A 21716-nucleotide genomic window follows, 5' to 3' on the forward strand; every position below is an offset into this window, starting at 1 on the left:
GTATGACTTACCATCTTTGTACAAGACATCATAAACTTAGCCAAGGTTGAACTTACCATACAGATTAGCATACTGAATGGTGCATGTAGCAGACAGAGTGAGCTTGAATATATGATGCTGTGAGAGTGTGAGCAGAATAGCATTTTTCATAGATTGAAGACGACAGTATGATTTCAAAAAATTGGAGCTAACAAAGAAAAAAAAGGAACTTCATAGATAACCATCTCCTTCAACTTGCCCATCTTTTACCATAGCAATTGAACATATCATCTTCACAATTTTCATTTTACTTGGCACCCAAAAACCATTTGAAGAGGTACAGAGTCTGGTGTGCTCCCAGTTAACTGTGTATGTCTCATAATAATTTTCCTTCCTCATTATCCTATACAAATTACATTATATTCAATTAAACCTGCAGCTGTATGTCTCATGTGTCCCCTTTCTTGCATATAATGCATGTGGCAAGCATTCTGAAACCTCAACTCCTCACCTATCTCCTCCAATATACTGGTAAAAATTGCCTACTTATTTATCCACCCAACCAGACATCCCAGCGCACCCGTACCTCCTTCCACTGTCACCTACATCTTGTGCTCAGTTCAGATAATAAAAGGAAATAACACCTAAATCAACAGGAAAGCCAGGCTGTCTCTGGCTGCACCTCATGGCTGTAAATCATACCGGATGTCAAATTAAACACCTTTCAGCCATCTAGTTTCCAAACTTATTTTCTTTGGCTACCAGTTTGGCAATTTATTATGCCATTCTCAGGCCCCTGACCGACTTGTAGGAAGATTCCACCTTGGTTCTGAGCAAAACAGATACTGGTATTAGTAGATTTCTACTTGCTCTAGTGATCACTTCAACCATCATGATTTCTGCATGCTCTAGCAATCACTCCAATCACGATGGTTGAAGTGATTGCTAGTGCAAGTAGAAATCTGCTAATACCAGTACTGGTGGCCCCTTTTTGATCAGAACTCAGGTGGAATCTTCATACACATTGGTCAGGGACCTGAAGATGGAATAGTAAATCACCAAAACTGGTACCCAAATAAAATAGGTTTGGAAACTAGACTGCTGAAAGGAGTTTAATTTGACATCCTGAATTGAACAGCAGAGTCCCGCAACCATCTCTGAAAAGATGGACATGTTGTTGTTGTTGTTGTGGTCTTCAGTCCTGAGACTGGTTTGATGCAGCTCTCCATGCTACTCTATCCTGTGCAAGCTTCTTCATCTCCCAGTACTTACTGCAACCTACATCCTTCTGAATCTGCTTAGTGTATTCATCTCTTGGTCTCCCTCTACTACCCTCCACACTGCCCTCCAATGCTAAATTTGTGATCCCCTGATGCCTCAGAACATGTCCTACCAACCAGTCCCTTCTTCTTATCAAGTTGTGCCAAAAACTCCTCTTCTCCCCAATTCTATTCAATACCTACACACTAGTTATGTGATCTACCCATCTAATCTTCAGCATTCTTCTGTAGCACCACATTTTGAAAGCTTCTATTCTCTTCTTGTCCAAACTATTTATCGTCCATGCTTCACTTCCATACATGGCTACACTCCATACAAATACTTTCAGAAACGACTTCCTGACACTTAAATGTATACTCGATGTTAACAAATTTCTCTTCTTCAGAAACGCTTTCCTTGCCATTGCCAGTCTACATTTTATATCCTGTCTACTTCGACCATCATCAGTGGACATACAGAGAGGTAAATCATACCAGTTTCTAGCACTCTCTGTTCAACCAGCTCATTACAATCATTAACACAGTTGCATACTTAGGATTAAGCCTTGGTAGAAAACTAACTTGGAATGCAACCTCCTTTTCAGTCAAGACAAGCTTTATACTGAGTACATTTGCTAGAACAGGTCTAGCTAGGGTCTACATCCTTCAACATCATTCTTAACTATACGCCTGTCATTTTTTATTGTAATGAATGCCAATATTGCTTGGATCTCTGCCGCTCAAAAATTCTACAAATGAATCAAACTTTATTCTTCTGTAATGTACATAACAGAATAATTTGAGATATTTTCTAAAATGTATGTGAACTGTTAAGATTTTTGTGTACAGGACAAACTGTGCAAGTTTCTACTGCACATTCACACGAGAACATGTTGTATCCAACACTAGTTGGACGATCATTTACCTGTAAACAAGAGCTTACTGTTCACCTATCTGGAGAACATGCATATGGTGCCACCCTCTATCTCAGAGATCTACGACTTCAACCATTTATATTCAATGTCGATGACTTTAGTCCAGGTAAGAACTAAAATAGTAATGTAATCATAACTAAAAATGAAATATGTAGTGTTATATACATGCAGCAACTCCTAGATTTAGAGAAAAATAGTTTGTACCATAATTGATATCAAAGTAATGAATTACATGCATTCAAGTTGATATTGTCATATTATTTGTTCTGAAGATGGGAGTGCCTATTTAGCAACTGGCTGAACATGCAATTTCTCTTGGGGATGATGTGATGAAAAATGTTCCTTAATCATACTGGAAAAAAGGAAATGCCTAAGGCTTTTCACCAAAAGCAGTTTGTAAATTAATGATTAGTAATCAAAACATACTCAGTCCCTGGTTTGAACCCCGCCACTATTTGAATTTTGAATATAAATCGTCTTCAATGGCAGATGAAGGCTTCCAGCATAAGAAATCACACTAATTCTGTCAACAACCTTGTAAGAGGAGATGGAGGAGCATACTCTCTTGCCCTTGAGGTGGGAAACTGCCCCTAAAGACAGGAGAATCAGCAATGATCAACAGCATGAGGATGAAGAAGACAATGGAAACCACTGAATTAAAGACACATAATGTGCATCCACAGGACTTGTTGCCTATAACTGAAGAAGTGTTGTGATGATCTCTCCATTGGTAGTTTCATCCCAGACTACCCCCCATTCAGATTTCCATGAGTGGATTTCCAAGGGGGAGGTGACTATGAGAAAAAAAAAAGAATAACCAATGAAAGCATACTTATTTAAGAGCCAAGGCATGGAATGTCAGAAGTTTGAATACGGTAGAGATGCTAGAAAACCTGAAAAGGGAACTGCTAAGGCTCCATATGGATATAGTGAAGTGAAATGGAAGACAAGGATTTCTGGTCAGATGAGTATAGGATAATATCAAGAGCAGCAGAAAATGGAATAACAGGAGTAGAGTTTGTTATGAATTAGAAGGTAGGGCAGAGGGTGAGTTACTGTGAACAGTTCAGAGATAGGTTCGGTCTCAGCAGAATCAACAACAAACCCACACAGACAGTGATAGTTCAGGTATATATGGAATTGTAGCAAGCCGAAGATGAAGAGATAGAGTAAGTATATGAGGATATTGAATGCATAATTCAGTATATAAAGGGAGACGAAAATCTATTTGTCATGGGGGACTGTTATGTGGTTGTAAGGAAAGGAATAGAAGAAAGAGCTGCAGGAAAATATGGGCTTGGTACTAGGAATGAGAGAGGAGAAAGACTAATTGAGTTCTGCAATAAGTTTCAGCTAGTAATAGTGAACACTCTTTCCAAGAATCACAAGAGGATGTGGTATACTTGGAAAAGGCCAGGGGATATGAGAAGATTTTAGTTGATTACATCATGATCAGGCTGAGATTCCAAAATCAGATACTGGATTGTAATGCATACCCAGGAGCAGATATAGACTCAGACCACAATGTAATAATGGTGAAGAGTATGTTGAAGTTTAAGAGACAAGTCAGGAAGAACCAATGTGTGAAGAAGCGGGATAAGGAAGTATTAAGGAATGAGGTGGTACACTTGAAGTTCTCTGAGGCTGTAGATGCTATGATAAGGAATCACTCAGTAGGCAGTTCAGTTGAAGAGAAATGGACATCTCTAAAAATAGCTACCACAGGACTTGCAAAGAAAAATGTAGGTACAAAGAAGGTAACTGAGAAGAAGCCATGGGTAACAGTAGAAATAATTCAATTGATTGACAAAAGAAGGAAGTACAAAAATGTTCAGAGAAATTACAGAATACAGAAATAAGTCACTTAGGAATGAAATTAGTAGGAAGTGTAGGGAAGCTAAGGCAAAATGCCTGCATGAAAAATTTGATGAAAACGAAAAAGAAATGAGTGTTGGATGGACTGACTTAGCATATAAGAAAGTCAAAACAAACTCCAGTGACATTAAAAGCAAGGGTAGTAATAATAAGAGTACAATTGGTAATTCCACCATTAAATGCAGAGGAGATAACAGGTAGGTGGAAGAAGAACATTTAAGGTCTCTTTGAGGAGGCAGTCTTATCTGATGATGTGACAGAAAAAGAAACAGGAGTTGATATAGAAGAGATAGGGGATCCAGTATTAGAATCAGAATTTGAAAGAGCTTTGGAAGATTTAAGATCAAATAAGGCAGAAGAAATAGACAACATTCCATCAGAATTTCTAAAATCGTTGTGTGAAGTGGCAACAAAGTGACTATTCACGTTGGTGTGTAGAATGTATGAGTCTAGCGATACCCCATCTGACTTCTGAAAAAACATTGTCCCCACAGTTCCAAAGATTGCAAGAGCCAACTAGTGTGAGAATTATTGCACAATCAGCTTAAATTCTCATGCGTTCAAGTTGCTGACAAGAATTATATACAGAAGAATGGAAAAGAAAATTGAGGATGTATTAAATGATGGTTAGTTTGGATTTAGGAAAGGTAGAAGCATCAGAGAGGCAGTTCTGATGTAGTTGATAATGAAAGCAAGACTACAGAATAATCAAGACACATTCATAGGATTTGTCAACCTGGAAAAAGTGTCTGACAATGGTGAATGGTGCAAGATGCTGAAATTCTGAGAAAAAAATGGGTACATTATAGGGAAAGACGTGTAATGTACAATATGTACAAGAGCCAAGAGGGAACAATAAGAGTGGAAGACCAAGAACAAAATGCTCAGATTAAAAAGGGTGTAAGACAGGGATGTAGTCTTTCACCCCTACTGTTAAATCTTTACATTGAAGAAGCAATGACAGAAATAAAAGAAAGATGCAAGAGTAGAATTAGAACAAAAGGTGAAAGGATAAGAATGATAAGATTCACTGACGATATTGCTATCTTCAGTGAAAATGAAGAAGAATTACAGGATCTGTTGAACAAAATGAACAGTCTAATGAGTACAGATTATGTATTGAAAGTAATTCAAAGAAAGATGACAGCAATGAGAAGTAGCAGAAGTGAGAACAATGAGAAGCTTAACCTCAGAACTGGGGATCACAAAGTAGATGAAGTTAAGGAATTTTGCTGCCCAGGCAGCAAAATAGCATGGCAGACAGGACAAGGAGGATATAAAAACAAGACTGTCATTGCCAAAAATGCATTCCTGACCTCCTGGCCAAGAGAAGACTAGTAGTATTAAACATTGGCCTTAATTTGAGGAAGAAATTTCTGTGGATGTATGTTTGGAGCACAGTAGTGTATGGTAGTGAAAGATGGACTGTGGGAAAACTGGAACAGAAGAGAATCAAAGCATCTGAGAAGTGGTGCAACTGGAGAATGCTGAAAATTAGGTGGTCTGGTTAACTAAGGAATGTAGATGTTCTCCAGATAACCAGCAAGGAAAGGAATATATGGAAAACACTGACAGGAAGAAAGGACAGGATGGTAGGACATCTGTTAAGACATCATGAAGTAACTTCCATGGTACTAGAAGGGTCTATAGAGGGTAAAAACTGTAGAGTAAGACAGAAACAGGAATACATCCAGCAAATAATGTCTTGGGTTGCAGGTGCTACTGTGAAATGAAGAGGTTGGCTGAGGAGAGGAATTATACATATTCTTCTCACAGCATTCAATATTCTATTTGCGGTGTGGTAGTGAACTGTTATTAATATTCTTAAATATGGAAAGAAGGCCAATGTGAACTAGTAATAGACATGCAGTGTAATTTTTGTCAATTTAGCTGACTCTCTCTCTCTCTCTCTCTCTCTCTCTCTCTCTCTCTCTCTCTCTCTCTCTCTCTCCCTTCTTTTTTTCCCATTACTTGGTGAGTCTCATCAATTTGCTTGGAACTGGAGTATCTGCCACACCAGTTATTTATGAATTTGCATATTTCATAGCTATGAGTTTTTTAGCACATTTTACTGCACCTATCTGAGTATATCTCCCTTATTTCTTTCTTTAATTTCTTAATTGGATAAACATTTCTGTAAGCATTCTCATACTTATGTACTACCTCTTGTATATCAAGCAATGGAAAACCAGCATGGAATGCAACAATAATATGGAAAGGAAAGTTGATACCGTATAGCGAAGATGCTGAGTCGCAGATAGCCACAACAAAAAGACTGTCACAAATAAATCTTTCAGCCATTAAGACCTTCGTCAACAATCGACAACACGCACTCACACACACACACACACACACACACACACACACACACACACACACACACACAAATGTAACTCTCTCACACGACTGCAGTCTCAGGCATCTGAAACCACACTGCGAGCAGCAGCACCAGTGCATGATGCAAGTGGCGACTGGGTGGCGTAAGGGGGAGGCTGGGGCAGTGAGGGGGGAGGGATAGTATGGTGGGGGTGGTGGACAGTGAAGTGCTGCAGGTTAGATGGAGGGCAGGGGGGGAGGTTGGGAGGGGGAGCGGGAGGAGGACTGGCGGAAAAGGAGAGAAGTAAAAAGACTGGGTGTGATGGTGGAATGATGGCTGGCTGTGTAGTGCTGGAATAGGAACAGGGAAGGAGCAAGACGGGTGAGGACAGTGACTAATGAAGGTTGAGGCCAGGAGGATTACGGGAATGTAGGATGAATTGCCGGGTAAGTTCCCACTTGTGCAATTCAGAAAAGCTGGTGTTGGTGGGAAGGATCCAGTAGCACAGGCTGTGAAATGGTCATTGATATGAAGGATGTCATGTTTGGCAGTGTGTTCAGCAACAGGGTGGTCCACTTGTTTCTTGGCTACTGTTTGTCTGTGGCCATTCATTCGAACAGACAGCTTGTTGGTTGTCATGCCCACATAGAATGCACCACAGTGGTTACAGCTTAGCTTGTAGATCACGTGACTGGTTTCACTGGTAGCCCTGCCTTTGATGGGATAGGTGATTTTCATAACCGGACTGGTGTAGCTGGTGGTGGGAGGATGTATGGGATAGGTCTTGCATCTACGTCTATTACAGGGGTATGAGCCATGAGGTAAGAGGGATCAGGGATTGTGTGAGGATGGATGAGTATATTGTGTAGGATAGATTCTGCCATAGTCTTTCAAAACCATATCAACCAAGCCCAAACCTCCTTGCAGTACCTTATCTCCATTTGCAAAATTCTCCTGCAGTGCAATCCCAAATTCCCGAAACCCTTAACACACAATGAAACTCTTGCCCTGCAGGAACTTGAGCAACATGCACAACACCACTCAAAAAATTCTCCATCCTGCTCACTTCCTATTTGTGCCTTGGAATACCACTATCCACTACCTCTACAACAACCTCCAAACCTCCCCCACATCCCCTCACAACTGACAAACCCTGGCTCACAGACCTACTACACTTACCCCACCCTCCAAAACTCCGTCCTACCACAACACAGAATCCAGAATCTAAACAGACCAGAAACACAGTTATGAACCTTTCCTCCAAAAGCCTTAGCCTGACAGAAATACCAGTCCTCTCCAAAGGCCTCATCTTTTGCCACAGCCCCAAATTCAATCATGCAGGACTTGTTAAAGGGTTCTCCTTCTCCCGGTCCCTACATTGGAAACACTTTTTTACCACCAACCCTACCAATCAGACTCAACCTGCCTAACTCAGTTCACTCCTCCATCCAACCGTGATCCACCCCCGCTGCCCCCAAATCAGCTCCTTTTAACTTTCCAGACTTTCTTAACCTCAAACCTTGCATTACCATCATTCCCCAAATACCTCAACATGCAAACTAACCTTAAATCCACAGAAATAACCACAGTCCACCATCTAAAAACTGATCCTGACCTTATAATCCCACCTGCAGACAAAGGCTCCACCACTGATTGAAACACGAAGATTACGAGGCAGAAGGACTCCACCAGCTCCCAGATACTTCCACCTACAAACCTTGCCTCAGTGACCCCATTCCAGAAATCCAGCAGGATCTCTAGTCACTACTCATATTCTTAGGCCAATCCCAGATCCTCTCCCCAGGATCCATCTGTCTACTCACACCTACCACTCACTGCATTCCTACCTCTACATACTTGCTAAAGTCCATAAATCTCACCACCTAGGACACCCCATTGTGGTGGGTTACTGTGCCCCCACAGAGAGACTCTCTGCTCTCATAGACCAACAACTTCAACCTATTACCTGGAACCTACCCTCCTATATATAAGATAGCAATCATTTTCTCCACTGACTCTCCACAGTTCCTGTTCCTTTACCACACAGTGCCCTGCTCATCACTGTTGATGCCATCTCCCTTTACACTAACATTCCTAGTCCCCATGGCCTTACCACTATTGAACACTACCTTTCCCAACACCTGATGGATTCCAAACACACAATTATTTTTCCTTTGAAGATCTTATATACAAACAAATCCAGGGTATGGCTATGGGCTCTTGCATGGCACCATCTTATGCCAACCTATTCATGTGCCGTCTAGAGGAATTCTTCCTAAAAACCCAGAATCCTAAACCCCTCACCTGGTTCAGATTCACTGATGACATCTTTGCGATCTGGATCTTCCCCATTTGCTTCACTTGGTCCTACTCAAATCAACAAGCCACCTTCCTAGATGTTGACCTCCACCTCAAAGATGGCTACATCAGTACCTCTGTCAATATCGAACCTACTAACCACCAGCAACACCTCCACTTCGATAGCTGCCACCTGTTCCATACCAAGAAGTCCCTTCCGTCCAGCCTAGACACCCATTGTCATCACATCTGCAGTGCGGAGTGGTCCCTCTCGAAATATATCAAGTGTCTCATTGAAGCCTTCACAGACTGTAATTATTCTCCCAACCTTGTACAGAAACAAATTTCTCATGCCTTATCTTTCCAGTCTCTCACCACCTCCCAAAGTCCCATCATCTGGCCACAGAGAAGCATTCCCCTCTTAACTCAGTACCACCCAGGACTGGAGCCGCCAAATTACATACAGGGTTTCAACTATTTCTCGCCATCCCCTGAAATGAGAAATGTCCTGCCCACTATCCTTCCCAACCCTCCCACAGTGGTATTCTGCCATCCACTGAACCTACACAATATACTTGTCCATCTGCACACAACTCCAGCTCCCAACCCCTTACCTCATAGCTCATACCGCTGTAATAGACCTAGATGCAAGACCTGTCCCATACATCCTCCCACCACCACCTACTGCAATCCAGTCACGAACATCACTTATCCCATCAAAGGCTCGGCTACCTGTGAAACCAGTCATGTGATCTAAATGCTAAGCTGCAACCACTGTGGTGCATTCTATGTGGGCATGACAACCAACAAGCTATTTGTTTGCATGAATGGCCACAGACAAACTATAGCCAAGAAACAAGTGGACCACCCTGTTGCTGAACGTACTGCCAAACATGACATCCTTCATGCAGGTGGGAACTTTCCTTGCAATATATCCTATGTTCCCATAACATTCCTGGCCTTGACCTTCGTTAGTCACTGTCCTTTCCTATCTTGCCCCTTCCCTGTCCCCATTCCAGCACTTCACAGCCATCATTCCACCATCACACTCAGTCTTTTTACTTCTCTCCTTTTCCACCATTCCTCCTCCTGCTCCTCCTCCCAACCTCTCCCCTGCCCTCCATCTAACCTGCAGCATTTCACTGTCTGCCACCCCCACCATGCTACCCCTGCCCCTCACTGCCCCAGCCTCCTCCTTAGCCCCACCGAGTCGCCACTCCCATCATGCACTGGTGCTGCTGCTCGCAGTGTGGTTTCAGCTGCCTGAGACTGCAGTCGTGTGTGAGAGTTACGTTTGTGTGTGTGTGTGTGTGTGTGTGTGTGTGTGTGTGTGTGTGTGCGCGGCTGTCTGTCGTCTATTGCTGACGAAGGTCTTAATGGCCAAAAGCTTTATTTGTGACAGCCTTTCTGTTGTGCCTATCTGCAACTCAGCATCTCCACTATGTGGTGTCAACTTTACTTTTCTTAATATTGTTACATCTCTTGTATGTTACTTCTTTGTCATCTGAATATCTGAATTAGGTGTGGTAACTGCTGCAAACTACTGAACTGAATGAACTGAGTTGATTTTATTTGGGGGGGGGGGGAACATAAGTGTAAAGCTTGCATAAGCAACGTCCATAAATATACACACAAAGCAGATAGTAAACACATATACAAGTAAAGAATAATGAAAAGTTATGCTAAAAGATAGTCTCGAATTACTAAATTCCTTACAGATTTCCAAAATTCCTACAGATGCAGATTCTTTACACAGTGTTACTCAGAAATGGTGAACAATGTGAAGACTGAGTACACTTTTTTATGTAGAATGCCTTGAAGTAGTCTGTCTGTTGTAAGATTCGGTAGCATGTGGCACAGCACTAGCTGCATCTACCACTCCATGGTTATGATAGAGCACTCACGCTTGTAGCTATGAGTGGAAGAATAAATTCTCTCTATCTTGTGACTAGAAACAGCACACCATTTCTTAATGTGTACAGAATCAATTATATCTTTGTTTGCCAAAAGGGATGTGTTCACTACTGTAAATTGTGGGATTTGTGTGCAATGCCTTATTGCTTTCATCTAAAACAGAAAGGGAAATTATGAAACAATTTCCATTGTTTTCGCTCAAATAAGTTAATTATAACACTCAAAATAAAATAATAGGCCTACCACTTGCATACATTTCCAGCTGACAATAAAACAGAAGATACATAAGTCAAAATTATGTTTGGCTCTGCAGAAAGGCAAAGCATTGCAGAAGCACATGAAAATGTTTTTACTATGAGACAGTAAAATAAAGCAATTATTTACTGCTAGAATTCACTTCAAGTTAACTGAAGTTCTTCCCATCTAATGACAGTTAATGGTCTTTGTTACCTTCTGTTCTGGAACATCAGTTACAAACACAATAGTTACTACACTAATAATTCACTGCATGTGCAGATACAACAGCTTACTCTCCACAGGACTAGGTTGCTAAATACTCATAGCTGTTAGAGATAATGAATCATAGAGGAAAAAGGAGAAAAATGTCATAGTCAGTCATGCCTTGACATGAAAAACTTGAAATTAGTTATGTGCTCAACTGTTTGAGAGTTTGTAATTTTATTAATTTCAAAAATTTATGGTTTGGTTTGAATTAGATTCACAAATAAATAGTTTTAATTAATATCATTACTGCTAACTGTCAACCCACAATTGATGTTATTAATAAAGTTCACTTCAAAACACTGAACTTTTAAATATTGTGAAAAGAAATATAAGAACTGGATAATTGTTGACCCACATTTGATGTTATTGAGAAAAGAAATATAAGAACTGGATAATTGTTGACCCACATTTGATGTTATTAATAAAGTTCACTTCAAAACAGTGAGCTTTTAAACATTGTGAAAAGAAGTATAACAACTGGAAACAGTCTTTTACATAACAGAAACCTATGGTATGTGATTCTGCTTCACTCAGGTAGATGGTGTACATAACACAAACAAATGGAATGTGATTTGTGCCTCACTCAGGTAGATGGTTAATTGCAGATTATACCCATTACATATATATCTTTAGTATTTTAAAGGACACATAATGTTAATTTACAATCTCATGGTCTTCATCAATTTTACTTTTTTTTTCATTTCATTCCACAAGACAACTAAGTCATTAAAAGCTTTTATATGCTATCCTCAACAGCAAGGTGTAGGGTGGGGGTGCCCTGCCAGTTAGCTGAGTGGTCTAACGCACAGCTTTCTGGAGTGGTAAGGAGCACCTGGTCCCCAGCATGAATCTGACCAGCAGACTTGTGTTGAGGTACAGTGAGCTGGCCAGTCTGTGGGTGGTTTTTAGGCAGTTTCCCATCTGCCTCGGCGAATGCGAGCTGGTTCCCCTTATTCCACCTCAGTTACACTATGTCACGATTGCTGCGCAAACAAGTTCTCCAAGTACACGTACACCACCATTACTTTACCACGCAAACATAGGGGTTGCACTCGTCTGGTGTGACACGTTCCCGGGGGGAGGAGGTGGGGGTGGGGGGTGGGGGGGGGGGATCCACCAGGAGCCGAACCGTACAATAACCCTGGGTTCGGTGTGGGGTGGTGGAGGGGTGAAGTGGACTGCGGTAGACATCATGGGTTTGTGGACCGCTGCAGCTGCAGTGGGGACGGAGCCTCTCCATCGTTTCTAGGTCCCCGGTTAACATACAATACTATACCGGCAGGGGGTTTTGGCATTAGCTGGCCACAAGTGGTTTCAGTCCAGCCCATGAAAGAACTGTGGGGTCACATACACTGAATATTTTCTGAAAAACATGTGTTTTCAGGCATATTTTGTTGCCCTGGCATGCCAGAAAGAGGTGCCACTCATATCAGTGCATTGCCTCATAAATATTGAAGTCCCAGTCACAGTAGTTCTGACTTTATGCACTAAGAGTGGTGCTGTCACATCATGATATGGGAGCCCATGTGCTTAAATAAGTATGTGAATCAGGCATCGAGATCACAAAAGGCTGTCCATGCCTGCTCTACGGTTCTCTACTGATTGACTTACAGCAATACTTTTTTATAATAACCCTGGCATCCACATTAATATACATCTTCATAAAGAAATATTGCATTTTATGACATCCAATCTATTTACAGCTCAATAAAATCTTATTTTAAATCACATTCTTAATATTAATAAACGGTTAATGTACACTGCTAAGAAATTAAAGTTTTCAATAATAAGTACTCATAAGTGTTAGTACTTATAACTCTGACATAAATCAATCAGAAGTTCGGACTATAACAATACCAGAGAAGGAAAGTTGCTACTCACCATATAGCAGAGATGCTGAGTCACAATAGGCACAACATAAAGATTCACACAATTATAGCTTTTGGCCATTAAGGCCTTTGTCAGCAGTAGACACAAAAACTTGCACACATGTCTGCAGTCTCAGAGAGCTGAAACTACACTGCCTTTAAGAAGTTTGGACTATTGATCATTAGGCTTAAGTATTTACATTTCCATTGCTTAACTGTGTCTATTTACACTACCCTACCACACAATACTTTACTGGAAGAAGCTTGCTGGCACTCAGTGGTGAAGTTATCAGCAAACACTTTACTGAACCTGGTAGGCAAAATTTATCTCCTTAGAACTTGGAGACACATGTTTTTATTATGACATCTAAGAGATACTGTAAGACACGTTTTCTTTATGACATCTAAGAGATACTGCAAGTCTGGTGTCTCCAACAGCCCCACTGCTCTAGAGACCATGGACAAAAATGAGAAGACGAATCAAGAAATTTAGGAACAGTCTGACAAAATAGGGGAAAAACTGCTCATTAAGGCTAATAGTAAGTAGTAAGAGGATTCAGTAGACCCTGAGGGACATTAGAGGCTCCAAGAGGGAAATTTTCAAAGTAGTACAGGACTCCCAAGGCATCTTGGCAGTGAATACCAATGACTAATATGTTTAGCTAAGCACAGGATTCATTGATCCCACATGTTATTTAGGCTCTACGGGAAAAGATCTTGCTAATGAAGAACATTTAATGATTTTTTTTTCTGTGGCAAAAGGAGGATGGGAAGGTGACCATTTAGGACCAGAACCTACACTGCACAACTAAAGACGGCATCAGATACACGTTCCTCATACTAATGTCAAGATTTTGTCATTCTTACTGTGATATGACAGGACTCGGTTGTCATATTCTGTTGAAAATGTAAATGCACAGCTTTAGGTGTCACTCAACATAATGGGACAATATCACTCTGGTGTGATTCAGGCCACAAGTGGTCTTATCATACACAAGTCTACACCTGAATGTTTCCAGTAAGGAGTTAGCTGAATTACTAATTTCCAGAAACATTCAATGTTATCATGTTATCAGACCATTTTTTTTCATTTATTATGTTGGGTTGAATGGATAACAGGAACAAGGTGGTAGGGAGGGGATGGAAGGCAGTGGTAGCTGGCAGCTGGGAGGGAGAGACAGGAATGAAATAGTGTAGAAATGTGGCACATTTGGGATATTTCGCTTCCATAACACATCTGCAGAAGTATCTATTGATTTTTCAGTGTTTAGTTATAGTAATAGGGTTGTTATGTTTGGTGAGCGACTCCATATATACTTTGATTTTTGTTGAATTTGCCATCATTTAATGCAAAAATGATGTAACTGTGCATATAGTCATATTAGAACTCACTCCTTCAGTAACATTTACCCTAAGAGATGGCTATTGCAGACGTGATGATGACGATGATGATGTTCCATACTCCGAGGAGTGTAGGGGACGATGCGAGAAACCTGCAATGCCGTACTAGGCAAGGTCCTGGTGGAGGTGGTTTGCCATTGCCTTCCTCTGACAGTAATAAGGATGAATGATGATGATGAAGACGATACAACACCCAGTCATCTCGAGAGAGGGAAAATCTCTAACGCCACCAGGAATCGAACCCGAGACCCCATGTGCGAGAAGCAAGAACGCTACCACAAGATCATGAGCTGTGGACTACTGAAGAATTCAAAAATATCAGTGCAGTAGAGGCAATCTGATGGAATCACTGGCATAAAACTACCCATTGGGGAAAAGAAGCCTTGTTTAGTCCTCTGCAGGTAGTATGAGCACAAGACATATTCATGTACTCATACTTGGATCATTATCCACATATTGTGACACAGGTTCATACATTCTTGATATTCCAATCTCATATTTCCATTGTTTCATAGGAAGCATTTGTGCAAGCAAACTCAACACCATCCTTACTGGCAGACAGCACTGAGTAAACCTGTTTCACACATATAGTCATATTAGAACTCACTCCTTCAGTAACATTTACCCTAAGAGATGGCTATTGCAGACGTGATGATGACGATGATGATGTTCCATACTCCGAGGAGCGTAGGGGACGATGCGAGAAACCTGCAATGCCGTACTAGGCAAGGTCCTGGTGGAGGTGGTTTGCCATTGCCTTCCTCTGACAGTAATAAGGATGAATGATGATGATGAAGACGATACAACACCCAGTCATCTCGAGAGAGGGAAAATCTCTAACGCCACCAGGAATCGAACCCGAGACCCCATGTGCGAGAAGCAAGAACGCTACCGCAAGACCATGCTGCTGTAGATATCATATACAAGGGTCACTGTATGTATGGACACTTTTGATACAGCCATTCCACTTCATACCTGCTGATCTTTTCATGGCCATGGCCACGAGCAGCAAGTTTCCATGTTCACAGGGTAATAACAGAACATGTTCCACATGTGGCCAGCTTATCGTGTTGTTCCACCACACATTATGCACTGACTGTAGAACTGTTATTCTTCCTGTACACAATACAGAGTGAATGTGAATAACCCCACGCATCATCTGTGTATTATGTATCAAGACTTATGTGGTTCATATAACATCCAAATTCACAGCAAATTTATATTGGCAGTACATTTTTTTACTTCTGTGTGGTACCACATTATGTACAGTTTATGCACCTCACGACATATGCACTTTAGAACAACTTTTTTCCCCCTGTATGTGATTTTCATCTCCTACTATTTGTTACATATGTTCAGGACAGTTCTGTATAGTTCACATTTTTTTGTCGGTACCTACACATATCATAAAAAGGGCGTATGTTCCACATTCCTTCCTAATGCAGTAGACTGATTTCAACCACACTTGGTACACATGTACAGACAAGAACCACTTACCTATCATAGTTCAGGAGATATGATGTCAAAAACAATTAGATATCTGAAAAATTGCCAGATCGCGCATGACATTTAAATTTAATACTTCTGTGTTACTAACTTTATTCACTATAAATTTCACAGAGAGTATCCATGTACAATGCTAAACGCAGCTTGAAAATTATATCATGGTACGTCACACAGTCCAGGAGATAAGACATCATAACAGTGAGATGCATGAAAAACTGCCACTTCATGCATGACATTTAAATTTATTCCTTCTTTACCACTAACTCAGTTCACAACGTATTTTGCAGACGGTATCCATATATGCTACTGAATATATCTGTGCAGACATATTATTGTATGACACATAATTCAAGAGACAAGGCATGATAAACAATGAGATGTGTGGCCGCATCATACATGAAGTTTTAATACATTTATTCTTTAGTGCTAAGATACCTGACTACACTTTTGACAGCTTTCAACTGTGAAGTGCAAATGCTTGTAGGTGAAAATGATAGCCATCTATAGAGTTGTGAAGAAGCTTTGCTATAGAGACCTTTACAAAATTGCATTGTAGAGACACAAAACAGTTGTACTCAGGATACAGAAACTGTTCAGGATACTGTACTTATACATTTGTACATTATCCATATTTTGTGTATGACTTTTTCATAATTTCAAAGGCGTTTTCACAAAGACATGGAAATGAAATTCTTGATAACAAGTGTTGTAAAAATACTTACAGGGTGACAATTATTGAACTATATGAAAAAAATGTAGATTACTTACAAACTACGGCATGCACACACTTTATTCAACATATAAACATCACTACAGATATTCAGATTTAGGTTATGACATGTTCGATATGCCTGCCATAATTGACAATGATGTGGTGCATGCAAATAGTGAAATTTTGCATGACCCGCTGAAGAGTCAGAACATCAATGCTGTTGATGACCTCCTGGATGGCCATCGTCACTCAGCCATGGTTTTAGGGTTATTGCTGTATACCTTGTCTTTAATATAGCCCAACAAAAAGGAGTTGTGTGTGTTCAGATCCAGAGAACATGGCAGCCATTCAAGGTCCATAGCAGTGGCTTCTGGGTACCCCAGAGCCAGAATGTGGTCTCCAAAGTGCTCCTCCAGTACGTCAAACACTCTCCTCCTTCGATGGGGTTGAGCTCAGTCTTGCATGAACCACATCTTGTCGAAATAAGGTTCACATACTGTTCAGTAGTCAGCCATCAAGGAATATTGCATCAATTATTCTGTGATTGGACACTGCACACCAGACAGTCACTCACTGAGGGTGAAGAGATTTCTCAATCATGAAATGTGGATTCTCAGTCCCCAAATGTGCCAATTTTGCTTATTGACAAACCCATCCAAATGAAAGTGGGCTTCATTGCTAAACTAAACCACACATACCATACTAATTCCCATCATTCCCCACAGCCAATCACGCAGTTTGAATGTCCTAACACAAACAGATCAGTGGTTGACAATTTTATTTTGTATAGTTCAATAATTGTCACTCTGTAAGTTCACATATTAGTATTTCAAACATAGTTCTAACTCGCCCAAGTGATCTCCCTGAAATGACAATATAACTGCATCACAGCTCTTTCACTTAAGGTGTGGGATGAAGGGAGGAGGGAGGTGGGGAAATGCACTGAACCTTTTGTCAGTGTTGTTTCTTATTCAAATATAATTAAGTGACCTGCAAAATATTATTTGAGAACTTGAAAAAAATGAAGAAAGAGAAACAGCTATGCTGTCATCTTAAATGAATGCGCAGGATGACTAGCCTTATTATGTTAATTATGGTTAAAACATATTCCTGATATTGTAACTGGACAAATAATTTTTTAATTTTGAAAAATTATGCATCATCCAAACATCTCTAACTACTGCAAAATTAAATTTTATAGGACTTAACCATTTCAAAATTAAACTAACTAAATTTTCACATCAGCTACATATCACCCATAAGATGGTCTTTAAAAAGTGTACATACATGCAACTATGTAGAAAGTGGCAGATTATAAATAACTACTGTGTTCAGAAATTGTCACCAATGAATTTTTGGTTTCACTCTTTTTACAGAATATGAATGCTCACCTGGAGGTATAACGTTTCGAGATGAGACTGCACCAATTGCTGTTGGAAGTACTCTGGCAATTGTTGTTCTCCTTACAGTAACTGGATATGGTATTTATCGCTATTTTAAAATCAAAAAAGTTCAGTATGATACTATGGAGTAAATGTATTTAGTTAAAAATTTATTCCTACATGTGTTAAGTTGTAATCACTTTTAGTTTATGGTAAATTTATGACTATTTTCAACTTTGGTGGTTTTGTTTCCTACTTTGAAATGTCTGTTTGCAGTCTTCGATAAAAATGTCTATCAATGACATTTTTTTTTTAAGGAGTACAAGGTGTTACTGCTTTGTGTTACAACTGCAGCTCTTTAGACACCAATACATGGCAGGCTTTTACAAAAAAGGCAGTATTTCTCTTGAAAATAAATACAACCTGACAGGTGACAACAAACAAAAAAAGTGTAAACTAATACTTAGTTCATGTTGCAGCCATGTCTGCTCAGCCACTCACAGATTTATTTAGATGCTTTTCATTGCTTCTTCTCTTTCACTGCTTGATTAATTATGTGGCTTACTAATTATTCATTTAATGAACTTGAATTCTTTATTTGACTGTAAACTCAACAGAAGAAGACCGAACCAGTAATGGGAACCTTAGACATGATAAAAATATAAAATTGTTTACTATTCAGACTCTTCATATTGGTAGTAACACAAAAACTTTTGATAACTTTTTTAGATCTTTATTTATCAATAGTTTCACAGTGAGCCATTCTTTTCACCATAGAGATTTGTATGTAATGTAATGGAATTTCTGAGACTAAGCAATTTGATATACATTCTTGGCTCACGTTGTCAGGAAATACAAACACCATTTTTGTGTATAATAGATATTAGCTCTAGTATGTTAACAGTAGTCCCATATTATAATGGACTATCATTCCCAAGTTTCTTCTAAAAATAAGTACAGCCACCATGTTCTCATTTTTAATTCAGAGCCATTGAAACACTTGTGCGTTAAAAAGCAATAGATGATCTAAAACCTAAAGTTATTTAACGCCAAAAACATTTAAATCAAGCCCTTCTTAATTTTTTCATTTGCTTTCAACAGTAGGCACTGTATTTGTCATTTAAGAAAGTTCTTTCTCTACCAACAGATGAAAAAGCATTTCAAATAATTCTCCAACTTAAAAACTGAATGTATCCTTCACAGTCTGAAAGCACCTTGTACCCAATAACACGATCATTGATGTGAAAAGCTGCAACAGTAATCAAAGTTTACAGAGTTACTTATCAATTTAAAACATTTTTTGTTAATTGTAGAATTATATTGATATCTCTGCAAACCATCACAGGAATTGAGTCTGCTCAGTGTATCGATGAGTAATTTCATATTATTATATGTTATGTAACAGGAGCTTGATGTAACAGTAAAAAAAGTATCCCTTAGAGCTTGTGTGCAGTTTATGTGTGTATGTGCATGTGTGTGTGTGTGTGTGTGTGTGTGTGTGTGTGAGAGAGAGAGAGAGAGAGAGAGAGAGAGAGAGAGAGAGAGAGAGAGAGAGAGAGAGTGAGAGAGAGAGAAAGAGAGAGAGAGAATGAATTTATTTGTTTGTTTGTATGCATTCAGTATGCAGATTTTTCTAAATCAGAATGTGGAGTTTGTTGCACATAAATGGCATTTACGAGATACATGACTGAAATGTTAACAGAGACTGTTTCCTGATATTTGATGATTAATGTATGTTATATAGTTATATAGAGTTAAAGTAAATATATATTGTAGTTACATGTGTGATCATAGATAGCAATAAAATTTCTCTCTGCATTTTTGTGGATTTAGTATAAACAGAGTGCATGACATGATACATTACTGAAAGCTGTGGCTCTTTGGTGCCTATTTTATGCCAACATATGTATATGTGCATCTCAAATTAGAGCGCAGCATTTGTGTAGATGAAGAACAGAAAAAAATTGTATTAGCAGCACGAAAGTGAATCCGCACTAAGCTATAGGCTGAAACAAGAACAGCCATAGCAGTGGGAAGAAAATTAAGGAAATTGTTTCACTACATTGTCTTCTTGAAACTACTTCACATTTTGGCATGAATGTTTATTCTCTTTGCTATTTTTAACTTTTGCACATACTTATTAGTCTTGGGTTTTTTATTTATTTTTACAAACTAATTGTAAACTGCTCCTCTCTCCACTTCGATATGACTTAAGAAAGGAGTGTGTTGTTATCCAGCACAGGAAGCATTTCCTCTTACGATTTTGCACTAACTCTCTCCTTCTAATCCTATACTCATTTTATTTTCCAAGGGCAACACCTTCAGTTTCTCACTTGACACATTTATTACCCTACAAATAATCTACCACAACAAGAAATGCACCTACCTTTAAACTTACAGTTTCAATTGTTGTTACTATAATGCCAGAGAGACAAAGTAAATTTTTTTATCTATTAGAAGTTATAGAAGACCATAGTGGTTGTAATATATCAATGGAGTCAATGAGTCATTAGTCCTGCCATTATTTAAGCTTCACATTCACCCTAAATTGACTAATTGTTTTTTGAGTCCTCCATATAACCTAACTGAACCTTAATGACTTACTTTTTAGTGACAAAAATGAGAAATGGAATGGTGTAAGTAATTTCTGTTATCTTTTATGGCAACAAAATTAAGCAGTGAGAAAAGTAACTGAAACCTACATGAGTGTCATGAAATCCATCAGTGCAGTACGTGTATATTGCTCATTACAAAGGGATACAAAGTTCGCTATGCATAACTATTTTGATTTTCCCAAGTGTGTTATTTCAAATTTTAACACAAAACCCATATCTTAAGAAATTTAATAACATGAAACTGTTTTTTTTTTTTTGTGTGTAAAGTAAATTAATCCAAAATTTGTTGTTTATGCAGAAAACTTGATATAGTGACATCATGAAACTAAAAGAAAAGTGTTGTGACCATGAGTACTTCATATTAGTCACACAATTTGACTCTAAGGCCTTCAAGCAACCAGTAAAATAACTGCTTGACGTTAATTATTGTAAAGTATCATATTCCAAGCTGCTGCTTTGGAATGAAGCAAAACTCAAAATAAAAGTATTCTCTGTCTTTACTGCCCCTGTTAATAATATGCAAGGCATTTAAAATGTAAGGATAGTATTCAAAGAGATCAATGAATTTCATTGTTGCTAAAAAAAAAAAAAGTGCACAGAAGGCTGACACAGTACTTTTCATTTAGTAATGATAGTGATATACAGATGAAAATAAATTGTGCTGATTTATTTTGAGAAATTATTTATTGCAAAATTTTTAAGTAGAGCTCCTTGCAAATCAGCGTTATCCTTCTGAAATCAACTAAAACATGTTGACAAGGACAGATTGCTGCTCACCATAAAGATGCTGCATTAAGTTGCAGACACACATGATGAAAACATTCTTATGAATAATCTTTTGACCAAAGCCTTCTTCAGAAAAGAAAAATGCACACACATTCACACCAGCAAGCGCACTGCACGCACACACTGGCCACTTATCTCTGGCTGCTCCAACCAGAATCAAATTTTGACCGGAGCAGCCAGAGATAGTAGCTGCTCCAGCCAGAATCAAATATGAATGTGTGTGCATTCTTCTTTTCTGAAGAAGGTGTTGGCCAAAAGCTTGTTCACAACAGTCTTTTCATCATGCCTGTCTGCAGCTCAACTTCCTATCTTTATGGTGAGTAGCAAGTTATCCTTTTCATCATAATGTTGTTAATATTCCAACA

The 21716-nt window shown here is 39.2% G+C and overlaps 1 protein-coding gene across 2 annotated transcripts in view; it reads left to right on the top strand.

Moving 5' to 3' along the window:
- Window positions 1-21716, top strand: part of LOC124612941 — an 87649-nt gene that overhangs the window by 59720 nt on the left and 6213 nt on the right. Inside the window, exons 7-8 of one of the 2 annotated variants that reach the window (XM_047141457.1) lie at window positions 2088-2279; window positions 17945-18049. In XM_047141457.1, the coding sequence (XP_046997413.1) occupies window positions 2088-2279; window positions 17945-18049 (297 nt within the window). Of the gene's footprint in view, window positions 1-2087; window positions 2280-17944; window positions 21198-21716 lie in introns of those variants that run through there. The other variant, XM_047141448.1, reaches the window with a different exon arrangement.

Source organism: Schistocerca americana, chromosome 1 (assembly GCF_021461395.2).
Source record: "Schistocerca americana isolate TAMUIC-IGC-003095 chromosome 1, iqSchAmer2.1, whole genome shotgun sequence".
Classification (NCBI taxonomy): domain Eukaryota; kingdom Metazoa; phylum Arthropoda; class Insecta; order Orthoptera; family Acrididae; genus Schistocerca; species Schistocerca americana.